The sequence below is a fragment of the Poecilia reticulata genome, linkage group LG14 (genome assembly GCF_000633615.1).
Source record: "Poecilia reticulata strain Guanapo linkage group LG14, Guppy_female_1.0+MT, whole genome shotgun sequence".
Classification (NCBI taxonomy): Eukaryota; Metazoa; Chordata; class Actinopteri; order Cyprinodontiformes; family Poeciliidae; genus Poecilia; species Poecilia reticulata.
This window is the reverse complement of record NC_024344.1, coordinates 7,400,476-7,425,031: the sequence shown is the minus strand read 5'-3', so window position 1 is coordinate 7,425,031 and position 24,556 is coordinate 7,400,476. Positions and strand designations below refer to the sequence as shown.

General features: G+C 38.7%; 3 protein-coding genes across 5 annotated transcripts; all 3 read right to left on the bottom strand.

The window, feature by feature from the left end:
- Positions 1–1,856: 1,856 nt before the first annotated feature.
- rskrb (ribosomal protein S6 kinase related b) lies at positions 1,857–10,719 on the bottom strand. The gene is made up of 13 exons (XM_008427145.2): positions 9,908–10,719; positions 7,954–8,244; positions 7,758–7,841; positions 6,871–6,939; positions 6,495–6,564; positions 5,753–5,860; positions 5,355–5,395; positions 4,298–4,325; positions 3,957–4,046; positions 3,742–3,830; positions 3,462–3,572; positions 3,271–3,384; positions 1,857–3,189 (listed from the first exon to the last, which is right to left on the bottom strand). Exons 1-13 carry the CDS (start codon positions 9,935–9,937, stop codon positions 2,914–2,916), a joined length of 1,401 nt encoding a protein of 466 aa, XP_008425367.1. The 5' UTR covers positions 9,938–10,719; the 3' UTR covers positions 1,857–2,913.
- A 110-nt stretch (positions 10,720–10,829) lies between these two features.
- On the bottom strand, positions 10,830–18,377 carry cct8 (chaperonin containing TCP1, subunit 8 (theta)). Of its 3 annotated transcripts, none has more exons than XM_008427143.2 (16): positions 18,220–18,377; positions 16,907–16,997; positions 16,727–16,806; positions 16,481–16,630; positions 14,610–14,790; positions 14,453–14,514; positions 14,226–14,363; positions 13,400–13,578; positions 12,923–12,989; positions 12,759–12,846; positions 12,550–12,665; positions 12,396–12,467; positions 12,150–12,314; positions 11,942–12,061; positions 11,591–11,731; positions 10,830–11,101 (listed from the first exon to the last, which is right to left on the bottom strand). In XM_008427143.2, exons 1-15 carry the CDS (start codon positions 18,277–18,279, stop codon positions 11,624–11,626), a joined length of 1,677 nt encoding a protein of 558 aa, XP_008425365.1. In that variant the 5' UTR covers positions 18,280–18,377; the 3' UTR covers positions 10,830–11,101; positions 11,591–11,623. The 3 variants fall into 3 exon arrangements, with proteins under 3 accessions (XP_008425365.1, XP_017164196.1, XP_008425366.1); XM_017308707.1 differs by having other exon boundaries at positions 11,595–11,731; XM_008427144.2 differs by lacking the exon at positions 11,591–11,731 and having other exon boundaries at positions 18,220–18,376.
- Positions 18,378–19,335: 958 nt separating this feature from the next.
- Positions 19,336–23,654, bottom strand: pimreg (PICALM interacting mitotic regulator). Its single transcript, XM_008427146.2, has 5 exons — positions 23,493–23,654; positions 22,232–22,534; positions 21,858–22,156; positions 21,640–21,735; positions 19,336–20,254 (listed from the first exon to the last, which is right to left on the bottom strand). Exons 1-5 carry the CDS (start codon positions 23,601–23,603, stop codon positions 20,095–20,097), a joined length of 969 nt encoding a protein of 322 aa, XP_008425368.1. The 5' UTR covers positions 23,604–23,654; the 3' UTR covers positions 19,336–20,094.
- Between the last annotated feature and the right edge of the window lie 902 nt (positions 23,655–24,556).

Here is a 24,556-nt window from a genome sequence, read left to right as displayed (position 1 = left end):
AAAAGTTGCAAAATACAAGGTGATCATTGAGGAAAACTTGTAGTTGGCTGCACAAGACTTAAAACTGGTTGCATGATTCTTGTAGACCTGGTGGAAGCCAGACAACAATGGAGGGGTCTAGATCAAAAGTTTAATCAGACATTAGTTGCCACATCAAAGTCCTGTCTTACATCCAATTGAGAATCTGTAAAAGTACTTTAAAAATGATGGTTACCAAAGAGTGTACTTTGAAAAGAATGAGATAAAAAATAAAGTCCAAATGTGCATCCTCAAAGGTGCTGAAGACAAAAGCCCACCTCACTTTTCAGAATTGTATTTTTCAATTTAAAAATCAGGGGTCTTTTTTCTTCCACATCATGATGCCACATGGTGTCAGTTTCCACACAAAAGCCCAATAATATACATGTTATTGGTTTGGCTGAACTGTGACACACCAGTATTGTGTCTTTATTTTGGCTGTCAGCAAGGATCTCCTATTTATGGAGTGTTTTGTTTCAAGACAAGCTGTTATGTAGCCAAAACACTGGTTTGGCTTTTATACGCATTGAAACATTAAATACATATATATATATTTTTTAAAAGTATGTTAAATAAATACAGAATCAAATTTAATTGACAGTAATAGGAGCAGCAAAATATTTTTTTATCTTTAATGAGTGAATTTGAAATATTAAATTTAATCTAAAGAAATCTTTTTCTCCAAGTGTAGATCGCCATCTGCTTACTTTAGGGTTTCAAATGTCAATCTGTGAGTAAGGTGTGTTGAGTAACCCAACTAAGTAAATGCACAGTGTGATTTCTTAACTGAGCAAGGATATTCTGCAATAATCTGACACAATGTTGGGGTGAGTTAGGCAACAGAGGTCAGTGCACCCAAAATCATTTCATCACAACAAAAAGACAAAAGAAAAATCAGCAGAACTCTTTTAATATTCTGTTCATGCTACAAGGTAACTGCAAAAAGACATCATGACACATGAGGAAATACTCTTCAAAAATGTTTATATAAACTTTATAAAGAGGAATATGCTTATATATTTATAAATATGTACACAAGCGTTTTGTGATCAAGAAGGTAAGCTCAGAGTTGTGCGTGTGAAGCAAATCTGGGTAAATATCATGCATCATTTAGAAAATCATAATATATCTAAATATCTGTTTAGTGAGGAAAAAAACAATAGAAAATAGCCTTCATATTTATAAAAATATTATAAAGTTCAAAGAGAAGTTTAGAGCATACTTAAATCACTGTTTAAAATCTGACTTTATGTGAAAAATGAAGCTAAGTAGTAAAACCAGCAAGTGCGCCCCTGAGTCACCGGTTGTAGGAAATAAACGCAGAGTTGCGAGCGTGCTCATCAGACTCTAAGGCTGTGTTGCTTGCTTCACTCTGAAATCAGGGGAGAAGTTCCTGCTGCAACCAATTCTACAGGCAGGACAACAAAGGTAAGGAGTGGGAACGAATGACAGAGTTTCTTTTGTCCACTTCTGTTAAAAAATGGTTTCATGATGACACAACATGATGCATGAAGGCAAAGGTTTGAACATCCTCTCTCCTTTCTTAAGGGTTTTGGTTGGGTTCCACTTCAAATGTGGTTAAACGGTTAAACAAATTACGATGCTCTGTGACAGACTGGCGACCTGTCCAGGGTGACCCCGCCTCTCTGCTGGAAAGTTAGCTGGAGATAGGCACCAGCAACCCTCCCAACCCCACTAAGGGGTCACCCTGGACCCCTTAGTGGTCCATCCATCCATCCAGAAAATGGATGGATGGATGGATGGATAGATGGTTAAATAAATACAATATAGTTAGGGCTATTAGCCTAACTTTTCAATTTAGGATTAATGTATCTTCGGTACACAATGTTTTGCCAGCCGAACCATGAAGAGACTCTGGACGTTTTACTAAATGGGTAATGGCACAAAACCACTGAACAACTGCTACTAAAGAGACAGTAAACGTTAAAAGGTGAACATGTAAAATAAAATAAAATTACATTAAAAAGTACAATGTTATTTCCGTGCCTTGCAAAAAATACTCTTCAGACTTGAATTAGTCACATTACATCATGTTATAACCACAAATATTAATTTATGAGTAGAATTGAGACAAAGCAACGCAAAGTAAAGCTTAACTGCAAAGTAGAAGGACAATTATTCATTTTTTCTGTAGTATACACCGGTATACACATGGATACAATTTATGTTAAAATGAGGATTCAATTGTTCTGATATTAGTTTGTATCTGTTGAAGCTGCTAAGACATTTGAAGGTGACAAAGATACAGTAAAATATTGTCAGTGGTTTCATATAAAAACAATATCTGGAAACGTGTTTTATTTGGTGTGATTTGTTTCTTTGTAATTGCATATTTTTATTCAGACCAAACTTTTCCCATAGCAGACAGTGTTGTCTGTAGATGTTGTATGGCTGTATGATCAGCCAATGTTTGCTGAACGTTGTCTTCAGATGTTTGTTGAACATTTAAGCGACATAATCTGAATGTTCAGTGGCTTCATCCAGTCTGGTTCAGCTTCAGCTGTTCTGCAATAATAGTGTGCACACAGTAAAGTTTCAACATACAAAGCCAGTAGAGAAATACCCCAAAAGGATTTCCTGCTTCAGTTTTTAAAGTACCATGCATATTTGTGCTTCCACGTTACAATTATGCATTACTTAAAAGTTGGTCTATCTCATAAATTCCCTAAAAAACACATTGAGGTTTGTGGCTACAATGTCACAATAATGGATACTTTTGAAAGGCCATGTAAATATGGGGGATTATGTATTTAAATCCTTCACTTTTACTCTCCTAAATTTTAAGGAGGGTAAAAAATGAGGAAAATTTGCACAAAATCAAAACCATTTGATGAAGGCCTTTCCCTTCCACGCTGCAGCCAGACTTATAATCACTCACACAAACACTTCCCTGCGTGCAACTTTTTCCTGAGTGGAAAAGTTGAGGGGCCTGGTTGCAGCAGGCCCCCCGCTGCCTGGCCCCTGCAGTGAGGGGCCAGGCAGAGGTACAGCTGTGCGTGTGTGTGTGTCTCCGTCCAGCTGTGTGTCCGGCGTGGCGGCAGGGCTGAGCAGGGAATCAAAGTCAAAGCCCTTCAGAGGCAGCAGGGACAAAGTGAGGCCCCGTCGAGCTTTGGCAGCACGGTCTGGTCTCTCTCTCAGCTCCAAGATCACCTGATGGAGAAGAAAAGTTCATTCAGATAATCAGATAGAAAAAAACCCTGAGCTTTCTACAACCAGGCATTTGTTGGCTACCTGCACAGGTCGACGCTGAAGGAGGTGGAGGTCAAAAGATGTCCCAAAGAAGAACGTTTGGCGCTTGAAACGTTCCAAGGTCCTCAGGCGTCGTAGTGGATTTTTGCACAAAAGCTGGAAAAAAGTATCACGATGCTACAAATTAGCGTAACTATGACAAAACTATATTTACACGCACTGAAAAAAAGTACCTCTGTTATTAACATGGAGAGCGGTGAGCTCAGGCTCAGGGGCATTTCATAGGGAAAACTCCTCACTTTCCTCAGCATGCTGCAATGATCTGGTTCTGGAGGAACAGGGAACTGTAGAGGCAAACAAAGAGGCAGATTTCAAATTATAACTTTGTTCATCAGTACAAAGATCTTACATGCTGCCCAGAAGAGTACAGCTCTGTTTTTCCAACCCAGTTTAGGCTCAGCTATGTCTGCTTGTAGATGAGGCCTGCTGGACACATTGGAAACAAAAGCTCACCTTCCCAATGGCCAAGGAGAATAGCAGGATTCCCAGTGACCACCAATCAGCTGCGTGGTTGTAAGGTCCACCACTGAGTACCTCTGGAGCTGAAGAGGGGTAAAAGAGAGAAAAAAAAATCAGAAGTTTTATTTTTAACATTCAGCTCTTTACTTTGGAAAGGAAAAGATATAGAAACAATCCTCAAACTGTTGGATTTGGCAGGTTTTCATCACCCATGTATTGGATGGTTCCACAGATTGTGAAGGCTCGGCCTCCTCTCTCCAGGCGGCGGGACAAACCAAAATCAGCCAAGCGGAGGTGGCCTACAAAGGATCATTTTCTTTGCATCACTACAAGAATTTATCACAATTCTCCACACATCCACCATGCTAGGAACTCATTTTTATGAGCTTAAACTCATAAAAATACAAACATCTTCTTCTAATAACTCATGACCTCGTTGCTAATAGTATAAAATACAAGCTGAGAGCTTTACAGTAAAGAGGCTCTCTGGAAGCTTCTGTGCTGCCTGTTCAGAGGTATGCTGCCCTCCTCTGGTGACTGTTTCACTCACCGTTGTCTGTCAATAAGATGTTTTCCATCTGAAAGTCAGGAAGGAAAAATCTGAATGAGTCTACTTGTATTCATAAAGGAATACTTACAAGACTGGCCAAATTATAAGCCCCAAAGTCAATTTATTCTTCTTAAATTAAGCAAAAAGAATAAACCACAAATTATGAAAAGGAATTCACACATAACACAGATAATATCCAAAAAGAAAATAAAGAAGTTTTAATTTTTATACATCCAGCCATGTATGAATGTTCTGTCTTTATATTAAATTAATACAAATTTCAGAAGTCAAGTTTGAGTTTTGTGTACTGTGATTTAGTGTTGGTTTTAAATAAACGAAACAATCATTTATTTAAAAATTTACTCATTAAATAAATGATTTAATTTATTGTGTTATTTTTTAAAAAAATTCTCAGGAAATTCCTTTTGATTGGCAAACAAAAAAAATTACAAACAAAACTGTGCTATTATTATTTAAAGGTATTTAAAACTCATATTCTAATGAAAAACTAATAATTTCATAAATGTATACTTTGCTCATATTTAACATTTACCTATTAAGGAGCATTGTATAAGATATGGCTTTCATGTTTTATTTTAGGGCTGTTTGATGATAAGAACATAATTTTTACTCATTTATTTATTTATTTAATTTTGGCTGAAATACATGTTGGGTCATTAATTCAATAAAGCTAATAGTGCTACATTTAGGTCTGCATGGTCCAGTCAGAACAACACAAAGTACTGCTCAGTAAGCTCTGAACTGCAAAACACTAGGATGATGAATGGAACAAAGCAAATGGAACTAGTTCACACCTAACACCTTAAAAGTGGGACATCAATTTCTAAAAAAACCCCAAAAAACTCCTTTACACCTGAGGACAAACTACAGGTATAAAAAATTGCTTTTCTTTCTAAATTCACATATTGTGTTTTCCTATAATTAGTCATGCTACATAAAATAACTTATGTAGATTTCAAAAGTAATATGCCTATTGTTTTTGCAGTACTGCTGTATGTGTTAAAAAAGTAAGAAGGGACATCTTTGCTTGTCTTACCTTTACATCCCTGTGGATGATCCCAAAGTCATGCAAAAACCCTGTAAAATGAACAATGAGTAATTATCAACCTATGAAATGACTATGTAGAACATTTAAGAGAAAGCTAAAAAAAATGTGTATGTAAAAAGAAAAAAACAAAACAAGACCCCCTAAAAAAAGGTTTGTTATTAAAATAGAAATTTTATGGGGGTTTTTTTTACTCTAAAAGGATTAAATACTTCTAGAGTAAAAAGTTAAAACATAATGTATTTTAAAGGCTTTTTGCTGTAATCCATTTTCGCCAACATGAAGTTAAATTGACTTGCAAATCACTGCAGAACTTGACTCTGTAGCTTTATTCTTATCACCTCCCTGACATTAAAAAACATACTTATATTAAAATATAGCATACAAACCGAGTGCACATCCCAGCTCTGCTGCAAATATTCGCATGGTTTCCTCTGAGAACTGACCAATCATCTGCCAGTAGGTGTAGAGGTCCCCTGTGCTGCAGTAGTCGCACACTGTTGGAGCAGAATACGATTTAACATGAGCCTCTGACGCAGTGGGACATATGAGGAGCAGTGATGGGCGGCAGAGGATAGAAAAAACACTGGTGAAAAACCTAAACCAGGGAAACTTGTGCTAAAGTGAGGAACACCTACATATCTTTAAAGAAATCAGGGAAAGGCTCTTCTGGTTTTCAGTCTGTTGTTGCTAATATATAGAAGAAACTCCAGCAGCATGGCTACAAGAGGATTCTAGATAAAAGCATGCAGCAGGCCCTTTTAACTGTGGCATGTGTTTCTGTTGAACTGTGGAGTTCTTTTAACAGGGGGTTGGGAGGCAGACTAAGTGGGTCACACTTTCTGAGTCAGTGAGTAATTTTGGAAAAAGGGATAAATGCTCTGGAGGGAAGGGAAAAAGGGCAACACGGCTGAAGAACTGGCATGGTGGGAGTTGGAGAGGTTGGAGGCTTAGGTGAAATCCAGAATTTAAACACTTGAACCGAAGCATTTCTCTTATCATGTTCTAGGTGTTAGGTTTGGGACTGTGGGGAGATAACTCTACCGAAGCAGAGGGGACAGAAGGGGAAGTGAGGGATTCTTGGGTTGCAGATTTGGGAACGAGTGGGATACTGCTAACTGCCTGACTCACTAATGTAAAGGTGGCGCTGAGTCTGCCAGCAGTCCTGGAGGTCGAGGACAAATGGGTGGCAAACCTGACGCTGCAGGGGGCAAAGGTCAAAAATTAAATTCCTTAAAAAGCTAATTTATATGGGTTTTATTCCTTCATTTCTTTTCTCTTTGCTTTTTTCTGCATTGCTTTTTTCTGTCTCAGAACTGTACTAAGTATTGGATACACTGAAACTTTCAAAATCAAACACGGAACTTGTAATAAATTTAATTTCAAGTGTATGAATTTTGAAGTCTACTGTGACATGAAATGAATAATTATACGTCTATAGAAACATATTTGCAACAAAGCAAAAATATCAATAATCATTTTAAAGACCTTCGAAGGCAGCGCTCACCTGAACTATAACTTCCTCTTTTGACTGCTCCAAAACCGCCAGCCTTAAAATCTCTGCTTTAGGTATAACCTGTTGGTGGAAGCAAAAATAATAATGAACAAACTGTTTACATTTCAGGTGGGTGGCCATCTCTTTGGCAGTTAATTTTCATTTGATGGATTGATATCCTCAAAGATTGTTTTGGGGTTTTTAAGCCTAACTGACTGGAACTTCTCCACAACTTAGTCCCTGACCTCTGTTGTGTCCTTTGAGCTTCACAATGATGTTTGTTCACTTTTGTTCTATTGAGGCCTTCACAGAACAGCTTAATTTACACTGTGATAAAATAACACACAGCTGGGTCCAAGTTAGAAATAGAGCACCTTAAAAAACACTGGTTGACCAAAATTTTCTTTTGGGAAATAAGACTAAAAAGGGTTAAAATACAAATGCACATCTGGATTATTGTTCGCAAAAAAATATATATATAAGTAAAATGCATAGAATAATAATAAAATGTGTCAAAATTTGTGGTTGAAATGTATCAAAAGGTAAAAATGTTCAATTATGAATAATTTTGCCAGGTGAAACCCACTAAAAAGACTAAAGTGTAAAAAAAACAGCTCAGACAGAATATATGAAGAGAATTTATGAATGCATGCAAATCTGTACCAGCAGAATTTATGAATGCATGCAAATCTGTACCAGCAGACAAATTCTAACAAGCAAGAATGTAGAACATTTTTTGTGAATTAACATGGCACATTTACGTTACATTTGCAGCATCAAATAGTATTCAATCAAGAATAACCCACAAGATAGAAAAACTAAGATAGAAAACTATCACATCATGGACTAAATAGGCTAAATAAACACATTGGCGTATAATAATCAGGTAGCACACTCACTTTAACAGCATATGTTTTCTGTTTGGACTTGTCCCTCACTTTCAGAATGGGTCCAAATGAACCTTTGGCAATGTATCCCAGCACCTTGTTAGAAAGAAAGGGTAAAAATCAAATGAGAAAGCTTGAAAACATAGAAGATAGACAATACAATAGAGCTGAAGTGGGTCTAATGAAGCAGTTTGTGGTTTTTTTTTACCTGAAAGTGTTCGTGCCCTGGCACAGCTCTGTGGGGGAATTCAGGCAGAAACATGGTAACGAAGCCTGGAAGGCTCCATTCTCCTCTCAGCCTGCCTGGTCCGACTCCCGCCAACCTGAGGACGTGCTCTGGCACCTCAGGGGTTTTTCCTTGGAGCATCCGACGCTGGCCCAGACGGAGGGCGGGTGGGGCCAGGCGGCAGAGACCTTCTGGGATGGACAGGCCCATGCTGGAGAGGAGACCCCGCCATCCAGATGGGATGGGCTCGTCTTCAGCCCCTCCTGAGGCCCTCTGGTAGGGCAACGGGACAGGACCAGTAATTTAATGAAGACAGACACAACATTTAAAAGGTACTTCATCAAATATCTCGACTAAAAACTCACCTGTTTAGAGCTGTTGTTGAATCATTATAAATAAAACATTAATCAAAATTTTGATGTGTAACGATGGCTCTAACTTTGTATTTTTTTGAGTGTGTTTTTATGATGTCAAGCACTTTGAACTGCCTTTTTGCTGAAATGTGCTATACAAATAAACTTGATTGATATAAGCGAACAATAAGAGAACACAGCAATACTGGATATTAGAGAACCTACTAGAGATGCATGTTTTTTTTAGTCAAACCTATTTTTTAAAAAGACAAACAGTGTTAGTTCTTTCCGTTTTACCCGACTCACAGTCAGCCCTCATACAGGAAGGCATTCAATACCTAAAAACATTTATTTCTTTAAGGTTTCACCTTGAAAAAGTTAGTAGACAATGAGGAAAAAGACTTGAACAGTACAGTACATAAGATGCTATTGTTGAGTGCTAAAGCTGAGTTAGAAAAATTACCATATGAGAAATAAATGTTCATTCTTAATAATTTCTGAATGATTTTAGGCAGAAGATGATTCATTCCTGATGCACAGGAATTCCACAGGAATTTCTTCTTTTGGAACACTTTGTCATTTCCTTACATGAAAATGTTCCACAGGGTAGTTTTTGGTTTAAAAAAAGATTTGTAAAAGGTTTGTATTGGGGTAGTAGATCCTGTAATCCTCCATCTTTGTTTTTAGATTGCTTTTCCTCAACTTCTGGTTCTAACCAGGACAATTTTAATTTTTTTTTCTTTTTTTTACCAATTTAATTTAATCAATATTTTTTCACAAGCTTCTTATATCTCTGTTTGGCAGGTCAGATTTGCATAGAATCTGAGGAAAGATATATTCCCCCTTGTTGCATAACTGACTTAACATCTAAAAATGTTTCTGATTCAAACAGTAAAAAAAATAGGTCGTGACAATCATAGAAACGCCAAGATGATGAGTTGCAATTTTGTTGTTTATTTCTACTGCAACATCTGGATGCCAGGAATAGGGTTTATAGTGTCACTGCATGGTAAAGTTACAAAATAACCACAATTCATTTAATGCACTATTGCCAGTATTGTTACTGTATTTTTGTTTACAGTTTTAAAGTCACTATTGTAATGAATTTAAAGTAGCTACCAGTATAAGTTTTAATTGCATGCAGTACTACTGTTTTTATCAAAACCATAATTCATTACACACAGCAGCACCAATCTCTCAGACAGGAAAAGTTAATGACCTAAGATAAAAAACACATATAAATCCAATACTGCCTCCACAGACACAGGATGCAGTAGGCCTTTTGTATCAATATTTTTATCTGGAAATAAATTATGTATAGGAAGATTGTTTTTTTTTAGACATTCAAAGTAAAAGCTTGATGCTATAAGAGCGGGATTCTTGTGGAAATATTTTATTGATTATGGAGGTAAATCCTTAACAAAAATGTAATACTTTAGTTTCGCATGCTGATTTAAAACAAGGTGAAACGGAGCCGTGTGTTCTAGTTGTACAGAAACCGACTTTGCATCCTGGACACCAAACCATCGCCATAGAAACAGAGAGCGCCACACCTTAGCAACCAGGAGTTCCATTCAACTCACCTTCCTGTTTTTACTTCCGTCTGCCCCCATTATTATTATAATTATTATTATCAGCGTAAGGGGACATCGGCGCAGTAGGCTCAGTCAGTGCGACGTTTGCTGCTCCTCAGTCAGCCTCTCAATATGCGCCGCAGGACATCCCCGTCCCATTTCCAAAACCCAACGCAGAGAGATGGCTGAAACGAAGGGCCTACTGAAGCAAATTTATATTTTTCAATATCCTCAGCTCATCTGGCTTCGTTTGCAAAAATACGAGGGATATGGCGATATATATAAAAAAACAAGTTAATCCCAAATGTGGGCAACGTCAGAGCAAATCCGCCTACATCTCGGCCGTCCAGAGACTTCAGCGCCATCTGCTGGTCGGTGTAATTAAAACATCTGAATTCCTCAAAATAGCTTAGATTCAGTTGTGATTTTAAGAAATCCATTATCACTGTAAACAAAGCGTTCAGTGAAATATTGCGAGATTAATTACTGAAATTAAGCCACTGGTTGCAGAACTGTCTATGGTTTCAGCCTGCAAATGACAAACCTTCAGAGTAGCATTAAAGAAAATTCACAATTTACACAAAATTAAGCTAACAGTACATCTTAAATGTATGTAAAAATCAGAATATAGCCTTATTAAAGTTATTTTTTCAATAATCTCTATAAAATTACTGCCTTGTGTTAAAGCAGTACAACAAATTAAAATATCTTTAACAAGTCCCATCTAATAAATCTGAAGATATTTATTAAGAGAACATTAATGAAAAAGAAGTTGTATATTTTATTCAGCAAATACACAACACAAACATGCATTTTTTTTCTATTCCATGGTTTTGGAATGAAAAAAATCAAAAAGGTTAAATGGTTTTTTTCTAAAAACATACTCGGCATAATATCTAAACCACAAAATGAGGAAAATCCAAGCCAGTAGTTGACAGCACAAGTGCCTTTTATTTGGGACCTAGGAACATAAAAAGCAAACAAAGCCATCTGTACTTTCTTCTTCCACATATGATGTTGATCCATGCAACCAGAGGTGGTCTACAAAATAAACCAAACAGTTGAGCTTTAAATAAACAAGTAGAAAAGGTTTGTGAATGCAGCAGGAACTTAAGATGGGAAGCTTTAGGTTCAGTCATCATCATCAAAGTCCTTGTTGCCTTGGGGAGGTTTGGGTCCACCTGCTGGTTTGGCCATGATAATCTGGAAAAGAAAAAAAAATATTTAATATATTTTGTAAATGTAAATTAGAGCATTGAGTTAAACGCAGCTGCTGGAATACCACAAGGAAAGTTTAAGAAAGTGAATTTCCTTGTAGGATTATGTCACAAGACAAGTTATAATGTGGCCACATGTTACTAAAAGGTCAGGTTTAGCAATTTCTCATTCCAGTCCAAGTGCTAATATTTATACATCAAAAATCTCTAAGTCAACTGAGCATGTCAAAATTCTCCACTCCACTCTCATTATAATCCTGCGCTGTTTTCAGTCGTACATGCAGCATGCCGTCACACCATTCACTATTTTGTGCAGTTTCACACAGCTGCAACCCTAGAGACACACTTGTTAGAGACACACTTGGAAAAAGTTAAATCTCTTAAAAACGTTTTGGGGTGAAATTCAACATTAGTAGTGAGAGTCCAAACACTACAGTGTTCTGTGAGCGAGCAACTTTTCTGTTCGGAGACCTACTGACAGAGCACTTTATGTGTACAAGTACGCCCTCTAATGGTGGGTTTCAAAATGATCAGGCTCCTCATCCCAACCGTCTTTGTCCCAGTGGCCTCTCTGCTTGGGAGTCTTGGGTCCCCCTGCAGCCTTAGCCATGATGATCTGGATCATATACATACATACTAAATCATCTATCCGGACTTTCCTCATTAGACTGCTGCGGAAAGGTAAGTTATTACCATGTCGACAGGAAGAAGATCCTTATGAAAGGAAAAACCTAATCAACCTTTTTTAATTAAGCGACTATAGAAAGCAACTCCTTTCAATATCAGCTGGAGTAACTTTTATATTTTTCCATGTGTTTATACAGACCTGATCCACTCTCAGCACTGTTATGGCAGCGTTGGTGGCTAGTCTGATGCCCCAGTGTTTCACCAGGTAGGGGTCCAGAATGCCGGCCTCAAGCATGTCCTTCACAGCCGGACCTTCTCCCTACAGGGCAGCCACACCATCAGTTGCTTCAAATAGTAGGTTTTTAATTAAAATGACTTGAAATTATAGCTCATTTCCATCTCCTCACCTCGATGTCAAAACCGATGTTTTTGTTTCCCTCGTGATGAGCAGAATACAGCTTAGAGATGAGTTCGTTCCCCTTCACCCCCGAGTTCTCGGCCAACGCCCGCGGCAACACCTCGAAGGCTTCAGCAAACTTTTTGATGGCGTACTGCTCCAGCCCAGGGCAGGACTATAGAGACAAGTTATATATGCAAGGTTGGGATGACGTGGACATCAAATGATAAAACAGCAGAACTCAACTCTCTGTTACCTCTCCAAATGAGGTGATCTGCTTGGCCAGCTCGATCTCTGTGGCTCCTGCTCCGGGTACCAGTCGTTTGTCCTGCAGAGGGAGAAAAAGAGGGAAACTGTAGCCCCTGTCTCACGGCTGCTAAGCTGACAGTCTTATTCTACAAGTTACTTACCTTGACCAGAACCTTGAAGGTATTAACACCGTCATCCACAGCCCTCTCAATGTCGTCCATCAGGTTGTCAGTGGAGCCTCTGATGACCACCGTCGAGATGGCGCCATCTTCTTTCTCTGTTAAAGAATGCAGCAAACAATAAGTCATGCATAAAAGTCCTAAAGGATAAATCTGGTCTGAATTTGTGAATTTAACAAAAAGAGACTTGCCATGTTTGAAGACCACCACCTGAGTGTCTCCCACCTCTGTGAGGTAGACGTTGTCGCAGTGACCCATCTCATCCGGAGTCGGAGCCGTCTAAGAGTGGATGACGTTAAAGTTAGTTTGGTTACAGTTCCCATATCTGAAGACGGTAAAACATGAGTAAACTAACCATTTTGGGCAGAGCTACAGCTCCCACGGTCTTGCATAACCTTCTGAGATCCCATTTGGAGTTCAGTCTGCAGGAAAGATTTAGAACCAAAACTTGAGAATAAAGCTATAATAAAAAGGAAAATATGTTTTCAATTCAAGGTTAATTCAAGGATGTGTGATGGCACCATGCATTATGGTAAACATATCTACTTTGTTTCAGTCTGTCTACAGGACATTGTCCATGAATTTGGTAACTGGTTCAGTAATTTTCCAAACCAAAGTTCTGCTAATTTATTGGTTTTATCTCTAATGTTTTTTCCCCTAATTTTAGTGTCCTGCACTTTAACACTTAACAGAGAAAGTTAGTAACAGTCTTAAATATTTTCCACTTGTAACCAACCTTCTCAGTATAAAATTCAGGATGTCCAATTGTTTTAAAATTGCTCCTTTTTTGCTTTCATTTTAAATCTTATCACCTGAGCCTCTGTGTTCCTACCTCACCACCATGAGCTTGTACTTGTTGGCATAATGCAGAGCCATGTCAGCCACTTTGCCTCCAGTTACCACCACGTTGGCTCCAGCCTCCTTGATGGCCTTCACCTGCGCCTCCATCATGTCCTCCTCCCCTTTGCTGAAGTTCATCAGCTCCTGCGCATTATTTATCAGCACTGTGCCCTGTGGAGCAAGCAGCGCTGCTGTTAGGAACCAACCAAGAAACTTCAGCAGAATTTAAGCCTTGACACATTAAATGCTGCCGTCTACTTTAACAGAAGTTCAAACATGGGACTTATAAAAGATGAAAATGATTTGCTATAAAATGTTTTAATTATTCAAAGCTCTATGAGCAAACACAAAGACACATGGACTGTTAATTTTGTCATTCAAGTAATGCAAGAGGATATAGTTTCCATGAGCATTAATTAGTAGAGCAGCAACAATGATTATATTAGTAATCGATGATTATTCAGATAAAAATTGACACCTCCTGTAGCTTTTTTAGTTAACCACTTAAGCTTTTCTATACACTATTAGAAATGCATTAAAAGATGCAAATAAACAAATAATTTGACTTCTTTTTAAAATTGGAAAACAAATATGATGCCTTTATATAAGTTTTTTTCCACAATTTTGGTTTAATTAATGTTCTGAGTATGTTTTTCTTTTAGCAAATGACCGTTTTTGAGTCTGTATCTGGTTTGGCAATAAAACTGAACGGGCCGTGACGAATTTAACGAGTCAAGGAAACATCAACGATCACAAATACAGCAGAATGAAAGAATTATAACAACAAAAAAAGAGTTGTTTTTTTTAAAGTCTGTTACCTTGGTCTCTGTCACCATGCAGTCGAAGGGACAGGAGAACACGGCAATCTTGGCGTCTTTAACAGATGTGACGTCTCCCTCTGCCTCCTTCTTAAAAACCATCCCATGCAGCACGGTGGATGCCGTCACTCCACAACCCTAAACACAAAACGAATTCAAATACTTATAAGAAAACAGCCTCAAACTTAAGAAACCCCCCCAAATATTAAACAAAAACAGCCACTCACCAAAATTTTGCAAACTCTGACATTGTCAACATTGAAACTGCCGGACTCTGAGTAAATGGATACTGAAAAACAAACCAAACAAAGAACAGAGTCAGACACTGCTGTCAACACGTTTTTACAGATGAGCTGATTGAGGTCGTCTAAGTTGCCAACTCACCACAGGCCTGTGCGATGAGGTTGGCAAGGAAGTCTTCGTTACCGTACTGTTTACTCATGACCGCTGTACGGATGAGAGCCGTGGCCTCGGTGATGTCACGGAGGTTTTTGGCAGAGGAGCATATGCAGTCTGGAAGGATCTCCAGAGTCTTTTTACACGCTTTCTCATAACCATCAATGACCTGAGGTCAGAGGAAAACATTATGGTGATGGAGTGGGGAAGAGCTGCATGTGCTTTCTGCTGTTAAACACACAGCTATGGCTACATTCACTGGCATTATAGGCAAGAACGTAAAAAAAAAACCAAGTATATGTGACCAAACGCTTTAAAGTAGTCTCTAAAAATGGAATATGACTTGGCAGTAATATATCTATATGCAGGAGCAAATATAGCTCCATTAATTACTAGTTTCCAACTTTACTGTTTTTATTATAAATGTGCACCAAACTTTGTTGATATTCCACTTATGTCTAAACACAATTTCACAACAGCAGTGTTTCCATCAAATAAGAAACGCAATAAAGTCATTAAAAAACATCATTATCCTTCTTCCTGTTGTCTTCTTTGTCTTTTCTGCCAGCAGTAACATCAGGCAGTGTGGTTTTCGTCCTGGTCGTGGAACACTGGACCAGCTCTACACCCTCAGCAGGGTCCTGGAGGGTGCATGGGAGTTCGCCCAACCAGTCTACATGTGTTTTATGGACTTGGAGAAGGCGTTCGACCGTGTCCCTCGGGAGGCCCTGTGGGGGGTACTCCGGGAGTATGGGGTGCCGGGCCCTTCTGACACCAGTCAGGTCCCTGTATGACTGGTGTCAGAGTCTGGTCCGCATTCCGGTGAGAGTTGGACTCCGCCAAGGCTGCCCTTTGTCACCGATTCTGTTCATTACTTTTATGGACAGAATTTCTAGGCGCAGCCGAGGTGTTGAGGGGATCAGTTTTGGTGGCCTTAGGATCGCATCTCTGCTTTTTGCGGATGATGTGGTCCTGTTGGCTTCATCAGATCGTGATCTGCAGCTCTCACTGGAGCGGTTCGCAGCCAAGTGTGAAGCGGCCGGGATGAGGCTCAGTGCCTCCAAATCCGAGGCCAAGGTCTTGAGTCGGAAAAGGGTAGAGTGCCTTCTCCGGGTCAGGGGGGTCGTCCTGCCTCAAGTGGAGGAGTTTAAGTATCTGGGGATCTTGTTCACGAATGAGGGAAGAAGGGAGCGGGAGGTCGACAGGCGGATTGGGGCAGCGTCTTCTGTGAAGCGGGCGCTGTACCGGTCCGTCGTGGTGAAGAGAGAGCTGAGCCAAAAAGCGAAGCTCTCGATTTACCGGTCGATCTACGTTCCCATCCTCATCTATGGTCATGAGCTTTGGGTCATGACCGAAAGAACGAGATCACGGGTACAAGCGGCCGAAATGGGCTTCCTCCGCAGGGTGGCTGGGCTCTCCCTTAGAGATAGGGTGAGAAGCTCGGTCATCCGGGAGGGACTCAGAGTAGAGCCACTGCTCCTCCACGTTGAGAGGAGCCAGTTGAGGTGGCTCGGGCATCTGGTCAGGATGCCTCCTGGACGCCTCCATGGTGAGGTGTTCCGGGCACGTCCCACCGGGAGGAGGCCTCGGGGAAGACCCAGGACACGCTGGAGGGATTACGTCTCTCGGCTGGCCTGGGAAGAAGTGGCTGGGGAGAGGGAAGTCTGGGCCTCCCTTCTGAAGCTGTTGCCCCCGCGACCCGACCCCGGATAAGCGGAAGAAAATGGATGGATGGATGATGGATGGATGGTAACATCAGGCTATTGATCACGACTGACATGATGCAAAAAGTGTCTCTGTTGCAATTGTATAAAATAAATTTCTATCGACAACAATGTTCAGCAGGTGCATGTGATCACCTCTGACACAGACAGGCCCATCCTCAGCAGCTCTTCAGCCAGCTCCAGCAGAGCTCCGGCGAACACCAGCACAAAGTTGGTGCCGTCACCTACTTCCTGCTCCTGCATGTGGGACGCCATCACTATCATTTTGGCGGCTGGGTGTTGCACCTTGAAAAAAATAAAAGTAAAAAGAGAGAAATAATTAACATAAATTTTTCAGTTAATTTTGAGCAGACAGAACATGATGGCTAGAAGAGGCTTCACCTCGAGTTCTCTGAGGATCGTTGCTGCGTCGTTGGTGACAAACAGTTTCTCCAGGTGGTTGATGACCATTTTATTCATACCTGGAACATTTGACAGTTTTTTTTAATTATTTGCCTATCTGATTTTGGTACTAGATTTTTAATCTCTTTAAATATACTTTTGTCGGAGGAAAATGCTTACCATTGGGTCCATATGCAGTGCGTGTGGTCTGAGAAAGCTCCTTACAAGCTCTGATGTTACGAAAGACTGCCTCTTCAAGTCCTGAAAAGTGCTGTTTTGACAAAAGAAACGTTTTGTTAAGTTACAGTGAGCCTTTTACAAACAAAGGGAAATTTTCAGCTATATATCAATATAAAATTTGTGATTACTTTTACTATAAATTTACATTAGGATTTCAACAAATATTACAATTCCAACATATTTGAAACATCTGACTACTGATGTTTTAGTATCTGTACATTTAGAAAATAATAAAGTAAACTTTCTAAGCCAACTCCAGCAATTTGATAAAGAGCTGTTTTACTTATTTTTTGGCACCTTGTCACCAAAACAATTATCCAACGTGAAAAATACTGATTTTTTTAATTACAATTTTATATCTGAGATATATCCGTTTTGTTTCTGAATATTTAACAACTGTGTGTGACATAACTTTGTTTGGATCTAAACCAGGTGCAATTTACAACCTCAATCTAAGATGGTCAAAAAAAAGAAGAAAACAAATTATTTTAGTGATTCTGTAACTTAAAAGTCAAAATAATCAATATGCGGCACAAAAAGTTATGTTGTACAGCGTAAAATGTAAGATAAATGACAGCATCCACAAATAAATAAATGTAACATAGAAAAAAAACTTCTGCTAAAATTTGTTTTCTTTTTTTAATTAAAGGGACAATGAACAATGATTAAAAATGGTCTTTAAATATTTTTTGCCAGAGTTGGAAAATGAAAAATTCTAATTTCATTACTTTTAAAAATAGCAGGAAACCTGTTATAGTAACTTTTGTAAAATAAATAAATAAATATGAATTGATATACAAGTCTCTTGAGATGCGCAGCAATTTACTTTGTGGAAAGTGGAACAACTTGTAAAGAAAGAGACAACTCTATCTAGGTGAGTTTGATGGCTCCTTTTGTGAAACGAGCCATAACAGGATGTATTAGACATTCACAGCATCACTCTCAGTGGTGACAGCTAGCTGAAGGCTAACTGGGTGTGCCTAATCATTTATCATTGCAGCATCATTTAACCAACAGACGTAGATATTGTCTGTACGCTGGTAAAGAAATGTAAAAGGCGTTTAAGAAACTGAATTTTGTCTTTTATTACGGATGCGGGACCACCAGCTTCAAGCGGCCTGCCTCTTTCTAGAAAGCTCCCACATGACTGTGAATGAGCATGCTAACTCATGGCTAGCCGTAGCTAGCATGCTAACTTCCATGTTGCCCTCTTTAAAGTACTCCAAGAAGTCTACATGCCGATGTATTCTGACCTTTGCGCCATCCTTTAACATCTGGGCAAAGCCAGGGGGCTTGGGGACGTGGAGAGCCATTCTTCGACGTTATGCAGCCCCGGTATCCTGGAGAAGCAATCCGCGGCGTGTGTTCAGCTTTGGGTACAAAGCCGGAGAGACGGAGGAGGTGCAATCTGAACCTAACGGGAACCAACAAGGGACAAACCGAACGACTCTTCTTTCAGATATGACCAGGATACACCACATGGGGGAAGTATTGTCTTATGAAAAATGCTCATTTTTAACCACTGATGGTGCCTTTTCTCATAAAATACATTTTACAAAGTAGTGCTGTAATATTTTCTACAATCTTTAATTCAATTCAATTAAAACAAATATTTGTATGTATCCCAAACGGAAATTAAATGTAATTGTACCTCATTTCCAGTATATTCAAATAGGTGTTAATAGTGATACTGTGGAGAGGAAGGATCTCTGATAGCAGTCAGTCAAGCAACAAATCTGAAGAGGCCTCTGACTGAAGACTGTTCTCAGAAGACAGTCTCATGACATGCTAATAGCTCAGTATCTGACAGTACTGTATTGAAAGAAACTCAGAAACAGGGCTTTAGACATTGTTAATCTTTCAGAAAAACAGAATGGCTTATATCAAAAATATACATGTGTTCAAACCTACATGCAACTGAAAATCTCCTTCCAGACTTAATCTGACTGAAAAGACATTTTACATCTCATCTGACTGGTGTGAAACTATTCTAAAAAGAATGGGGAAAAATTTCAGTTTTAGGATGTACAGAGCTGATACATTCTTGAAAAACTTGCTGTGATTACGACAAACTGTGCTTTTAGGAAGGCATCAACTCAGGATTTCTAGAAAGCATTTGCATTAGTGGTGTGACAAAATAAATGACTGCCAAATTGAAAGCCTTTCATTGTCGAACAAAACAAGCCCCTTTTTTCTAACCCAAAATGTTTGAATCTATTAATTTGGAAAACAGTAAAACAAATTAACTCAAGATTTAGCTCTAATGATACCAGTAACATACAAATAATTTACAAGAACAGTTCTAGGTTACCCAACATGTCGTTTCAAACAAATGCATTTATATACATTTATAAAAAAGGAGACTTATGTTGACTTGCAGTTTTTATTGTATAATTCCTTTTCACGGTTAGGCACAGATTCTCCCTTCTTCCCCATTAATTCAGAAAAAGGAAGCACAGCGAAGGAAAAAAAAGTGTTTTGCTTCATTTGAGGCTGTCACTACGCTAATAACTCACTGGATTTTTCTTCATAACATCATCATCACTGCCGTCATCTGGTAATGAGCCTTTAACTCTTCCACTCCACCCCCCCATCACATTATCTGATGATTTATGTGTACTGTATTGGAGCATGAATCATTCACAGACCATTGCAAGCAACAACCTCTGCTAGAAAGTGCCCATTTAAATATTACCCAGGCTATTTATAAAAAAGGTCCCGTTACAAATGCATAAAAAGGAAAAATATAAAATTTTGGTTTATTAAAAGGAATATAAAAAGAGTATAAAAACATTAAGATTTCTACATACATATGGTAAAGACAAACTACCTGTACTCTCTCAGAACACTTAGTGTTAGTTTTACAGCTACAATCTGAGTATAGTGCAGCATTTCTTTATACTAGTTAGGATATGTAAAATATATTGTTTCAACATCACAATCCCTTTGGTAGTTATGAGGATGTTCACTCTACAGAGCTAACCTGAGACATGTAAACACAAGACTCAAATAATGCTAGACATACATAGAAGACGAAAATCAAGCAGCTATAGGAAAGTTTCTCAGTACATGTAACAGTGACACCACAATAACACCTTTAAACATGGCTACTGAAGACTCTGTGTGCTTCAGTTTGGTTTCCGGATAGTGTTCACAGCTGTGTTGGCCCATCCTCCCAGTGTGTTGGAGAGGTTTGATGCGCGGCGTGTGAGGTTGGACCGACTGAGTTTACCACTAGGGTCCAACTTTCTCATCATTGCCCCTCCAGGACGGTTGCTTGAACCAGGTCTGTATGGAACACAAAAACAGGACGTACAGTATTTAATGTGTATATATACTCTGTTTAATCAATACAGACAACATTATAAATATGAATGTTGGAATTTAACTGATTTACATGAGCTCTACAGTTCTGCCAAGAAGAGGGGTCAAATATCAAGTCTGAAATATGCCAGAAGTTTATTTCAAGTTGTAAAAAAAAAAAAAAAAAAGATCTCGTCAAGACAAAACTTGCTAAATGACAGAAAAATATTAGGGGGCATAGATGAACATAGGAAAGCATAAAAAATGTTAACCCTGTTTGGATTGGAGAAAATCTACTATAAAAACATATTATACTGAATGAAGATGATTATTCCACCCTGGAAAAGGGTGAACCCAAAATGGTTTTGATGAATTTATATAAACCGTGTGGGACTGGACAGTCAGAAATAAGTTTCAAAAGCAATATCCTGCCATTAAAAAAAAAACAGTTTCAAACTAACATTGTTACGGTTATAAAAACAAAAAAGAAATCATAAATTATTTGGGCATGCAACAATATCTGTGACCCTTGACATGCCAGATATCACAGCTTTCCATCAGGAGTTTTAATACATCATCAAGTCCCTCCAAGCTCTCTTGAAACCTGTAAGAATAATTGTGCAACGTGACCAAAGAAAAACATTTCTTGCTTGAACAGTGAGTTATTCATTAAATGACCAACTGTTAGAATGTTAGATGTTCAAGACTTGGTTTGTGAAGCCAGATAGGCATGAGGGGGGCTTCTTCATGCATTTTCATGCTGAAATTAGTAACGGTGTTCAAGTTTGGTTAAACATCTTTCTAGGAGTTGAGTTACCTTGGGTCCTACTCCACAATCAGGGGATGTCTGAGCTCCCTGTAGAGAAATAAACTTCTAAATATGCAAATTTTTTTTTATAGTGAGGATCACCCATAGAGGCATGCATCCTGAACAGATATCACATAAGCTCACTGTTCATGTGTCTCCGCCTTTAACAGTGTCTCATTGCTTACGGTTCTGGCGCTGCTTTTGGATTTTGAATGTCAACACAGGAAGTGATGCAAAAAAAAAAAAAAGGAAAAAAAAAAAGGCACCCACATTTTTGTCATTTCATCTGGCTCCAATTTCCCACGCCCACCACCCCCACTTATTCAAATACCAGAAACTGAGGCGGGAAGAATGTTGAGAGGGCGGGTGAAGGGGAGGAAGCCTGGAGACCCACAATCTGCACTGGATCCTGACCTGCCTCAACAGTCCTTTGACACTCCTCAGATACAGGAAGGTGCTCTCTTTATCAAATATTATTTACTATATCATAAAAAAAAAAAACTACTTAACAAGAGAAACAAAACTAAATAAAAACACCCATTTAGGAGAAACATAAATTTACCTGTCCTCTCTTCGAATTATGTCATCAAAAGCCTTGGACAGATGTTTGAGTCGTCTGATTCCACTGGAAACAGACTCCAAATCTTTGTCAAATTTTCTAAATAAAAGCAACAAAAGTACACCAAAAAAGGGTTTAAATCAGGACTAAGTAATAAGGCGTTCAAAAATCAGGACCAAGTAATAAAGCATTAAAAAAAAAAAGTCAACTATGTAACTCACATTCTCTGGTTCTCTGTGTTTGGGGAAGAATAGGGACTTCGCAGCGCAGCCATTCGGACCAGCTGCCTCCTGCCTCTCCCCGTTTTCACCCCACGTACAGACGCTTCAGGGGTCTTTTGTTCTCTAGATCCCGGCATGCGGCCGGGTTTGGCAGCAGATCTAGGGGTGCGTCTGGGTGTTGCAGCTCGACGAGGAGTGCGCCGCGGAGTGCAAGATGATGCACCTGCAATTTCTGGGTCTCGACCCGGGGTGGCCACCAAGCACTCCTCACGTGAAAACTCTCTGGTCCTCTGAAACCTCTGAGGCGATTAAACAAAGCCACTTAATTTCATGCATAACATACACAGAAGGCAAGTCGTGATGCAAACACTCACCTGACACATTTCACTGATGGAGTTCTTGGCGCTGCGGGAGAGCTTGCGGGCCGTGCTGGGTTTGGGCTGCTCCTTCTGGATTTCTGTGGTTGACGGTTCCTGGAGGGAGTTTGCCTGAACCGACCGGAGCGGCAGCCGCTTCCGCAAAGACATCCGCAGGGAGCCGAGTGAGGATGAGGAGGGCATCTTACGGAAACGATCAGGAACTTCTGGGGAGCTCTCTGCCCCATCAGATTCATCCAGGACTGTGTGCGCCCGCCAGACTCCAACCACAGCTCTTCCAAACCCATCCATGATGTGTGACTCTGTATTGACAAGACGGAAATAAAATGAAAACAGTGAAATATATTAGCCAAATCTAAAATCTTTTTTAAAAAAAAAGTAACTTAAGTATAGCTTGGATAAACAAGACACAACTATACAGAGTCATGAGCAGGTATGATAAAACTGAACAAAATAAAAAACATTTCACAATATTTACACAAAGAAAATGTAAAAACATCAATAGTTCTTACTGCTGTTAAATAATACAACACAAATTGATAGAGAAAATACAAGTAGTAGCAGTGATTAAACAATTCAGATACGTTTTTCACACCAAGAACATTTTCCAGAAACCCAAATTAGTGGGAGAGGGAAAACAGGCGACTTGAATTGCTGCATTACTTTGAATGCAGCACTAACAAGTAAACAAAAAGTAAAAAACAAAAGGCAGAACTCTTTTTAGACCATTTTATCGACAAATGTTTAATTTTATAAAGGAATTTTCAAAGAGAAACTGTCAAGAAGTGTGAAAAATATTCAGAAGGTGAAAAATGACCCGTAACAACCTTCACAATCAAGCAACGAAAATCATGTTAGTGGAGCCTCACTTTCTTTTGTTGTTTCAGACAATGTTTCTGAAACAATGTGTGTGTGTGTGTGTGTGTGTTGCCGTGCAGACTGCCCTGCCCTGTTTTAACTCCAGTCGACAGTAACTGCTTTCCAAACACCCCCAGAACAAAGAATAACTGAGATTCAACGCTCTTCTTTACGTTAAAAGTTACAAACTTTTCACATTCCTTAGCAACCGCGCGTCAAGCTTAAAAATAACACACATATATTAACATTGAGGGGTTTGTTCGTGATCTTCATTTTGTAAAGGAATCCCGTTTTCCTTTATAAAATAATAATAACTCGACATGCTACGACTAGAGGCAGCTTCTAAAAGTTAGAAAGAAAGTTAGAGGGGAAAAGTATTTTCACAACGTAAATTACTCACCCCAAACAGATACTTGTGACAATCGTCGGTCCTCTGCTGCAGCTGCTCCCTTTCTCCCCCTTTTTTCCTTACAATTTGAATTTGGCGGTGGACCACAGCGTATAACCACATCACCACGCTCTTCACGCTGAACGATGACGTAGCACGTTGCGTTGGGCACGTTTTTTTAAAGAGATGTAAAGAGAATGTTTATGCGCCAATTTGTTTTGTAAGATTTTAGTACTTTTATTCTGACTCACCCTTTCTATTTTATTGTGTTTTACTATCTTTTTTAAAATTATTTTATAGTTTTATTGTTTTATGCTTTGCTTGTCTTGCAGTTATCTTTTTTTATGGATGTTTAAATCAACATAGTTTTAATATTTCTTTGTAATTTTGAAGAGTTTTAATGTAATGAGAGTGCAAGATATTACTGGGAACCGGTTCTACCATTCTTGGTTTTATCTTTAATTATCCCAGTTTTAGTAATTTAGCATTAGTTTGAAAACTAATGTTATGGGTGGAAGTAACTTTCAAAACAGAAGTAATATTTTTTTGTAAACATTCTCGGGAAATTTCTTGAGTACTAAGATTGATATTTTTTAAATTCAAATACTTACTAGAGATACAAAATCACAAAATATGTACTGCCACAAAATATATTTTTTAATTATAATGTTGAAAATGTCCAATAATTAGTGTATGCCATCTTCACTTTTCGTATTGGTAAAAATAAAGTTCTTTACAAGACATAAAGGTTGCAAATGTATTTGAAGAGGATATAAATGTAAACATAGAACAGAGGAATAACATTCTGTTGTGAAGGAAATTTTTCTTTCTTGTTTTTGATTTTTTTTGTTTCCAATGTACTGATGAATAAAAACAACAACTAGAGAACCCAAGAAAATACAAATAGCAGTTTTCAAATTTTCATTTTATTGTTTAAGGAGATAACAGCTTTCAAAAATAATCTGGCCGTCAGTGAAATTGTAACCAACACCCTCTTGTTAAATCATGAATTGATTGATGAAAACTACTTGGTTAAAAAAAAATCTCTTTCTTGAAAAGTTTAAAATTTGTCAGCA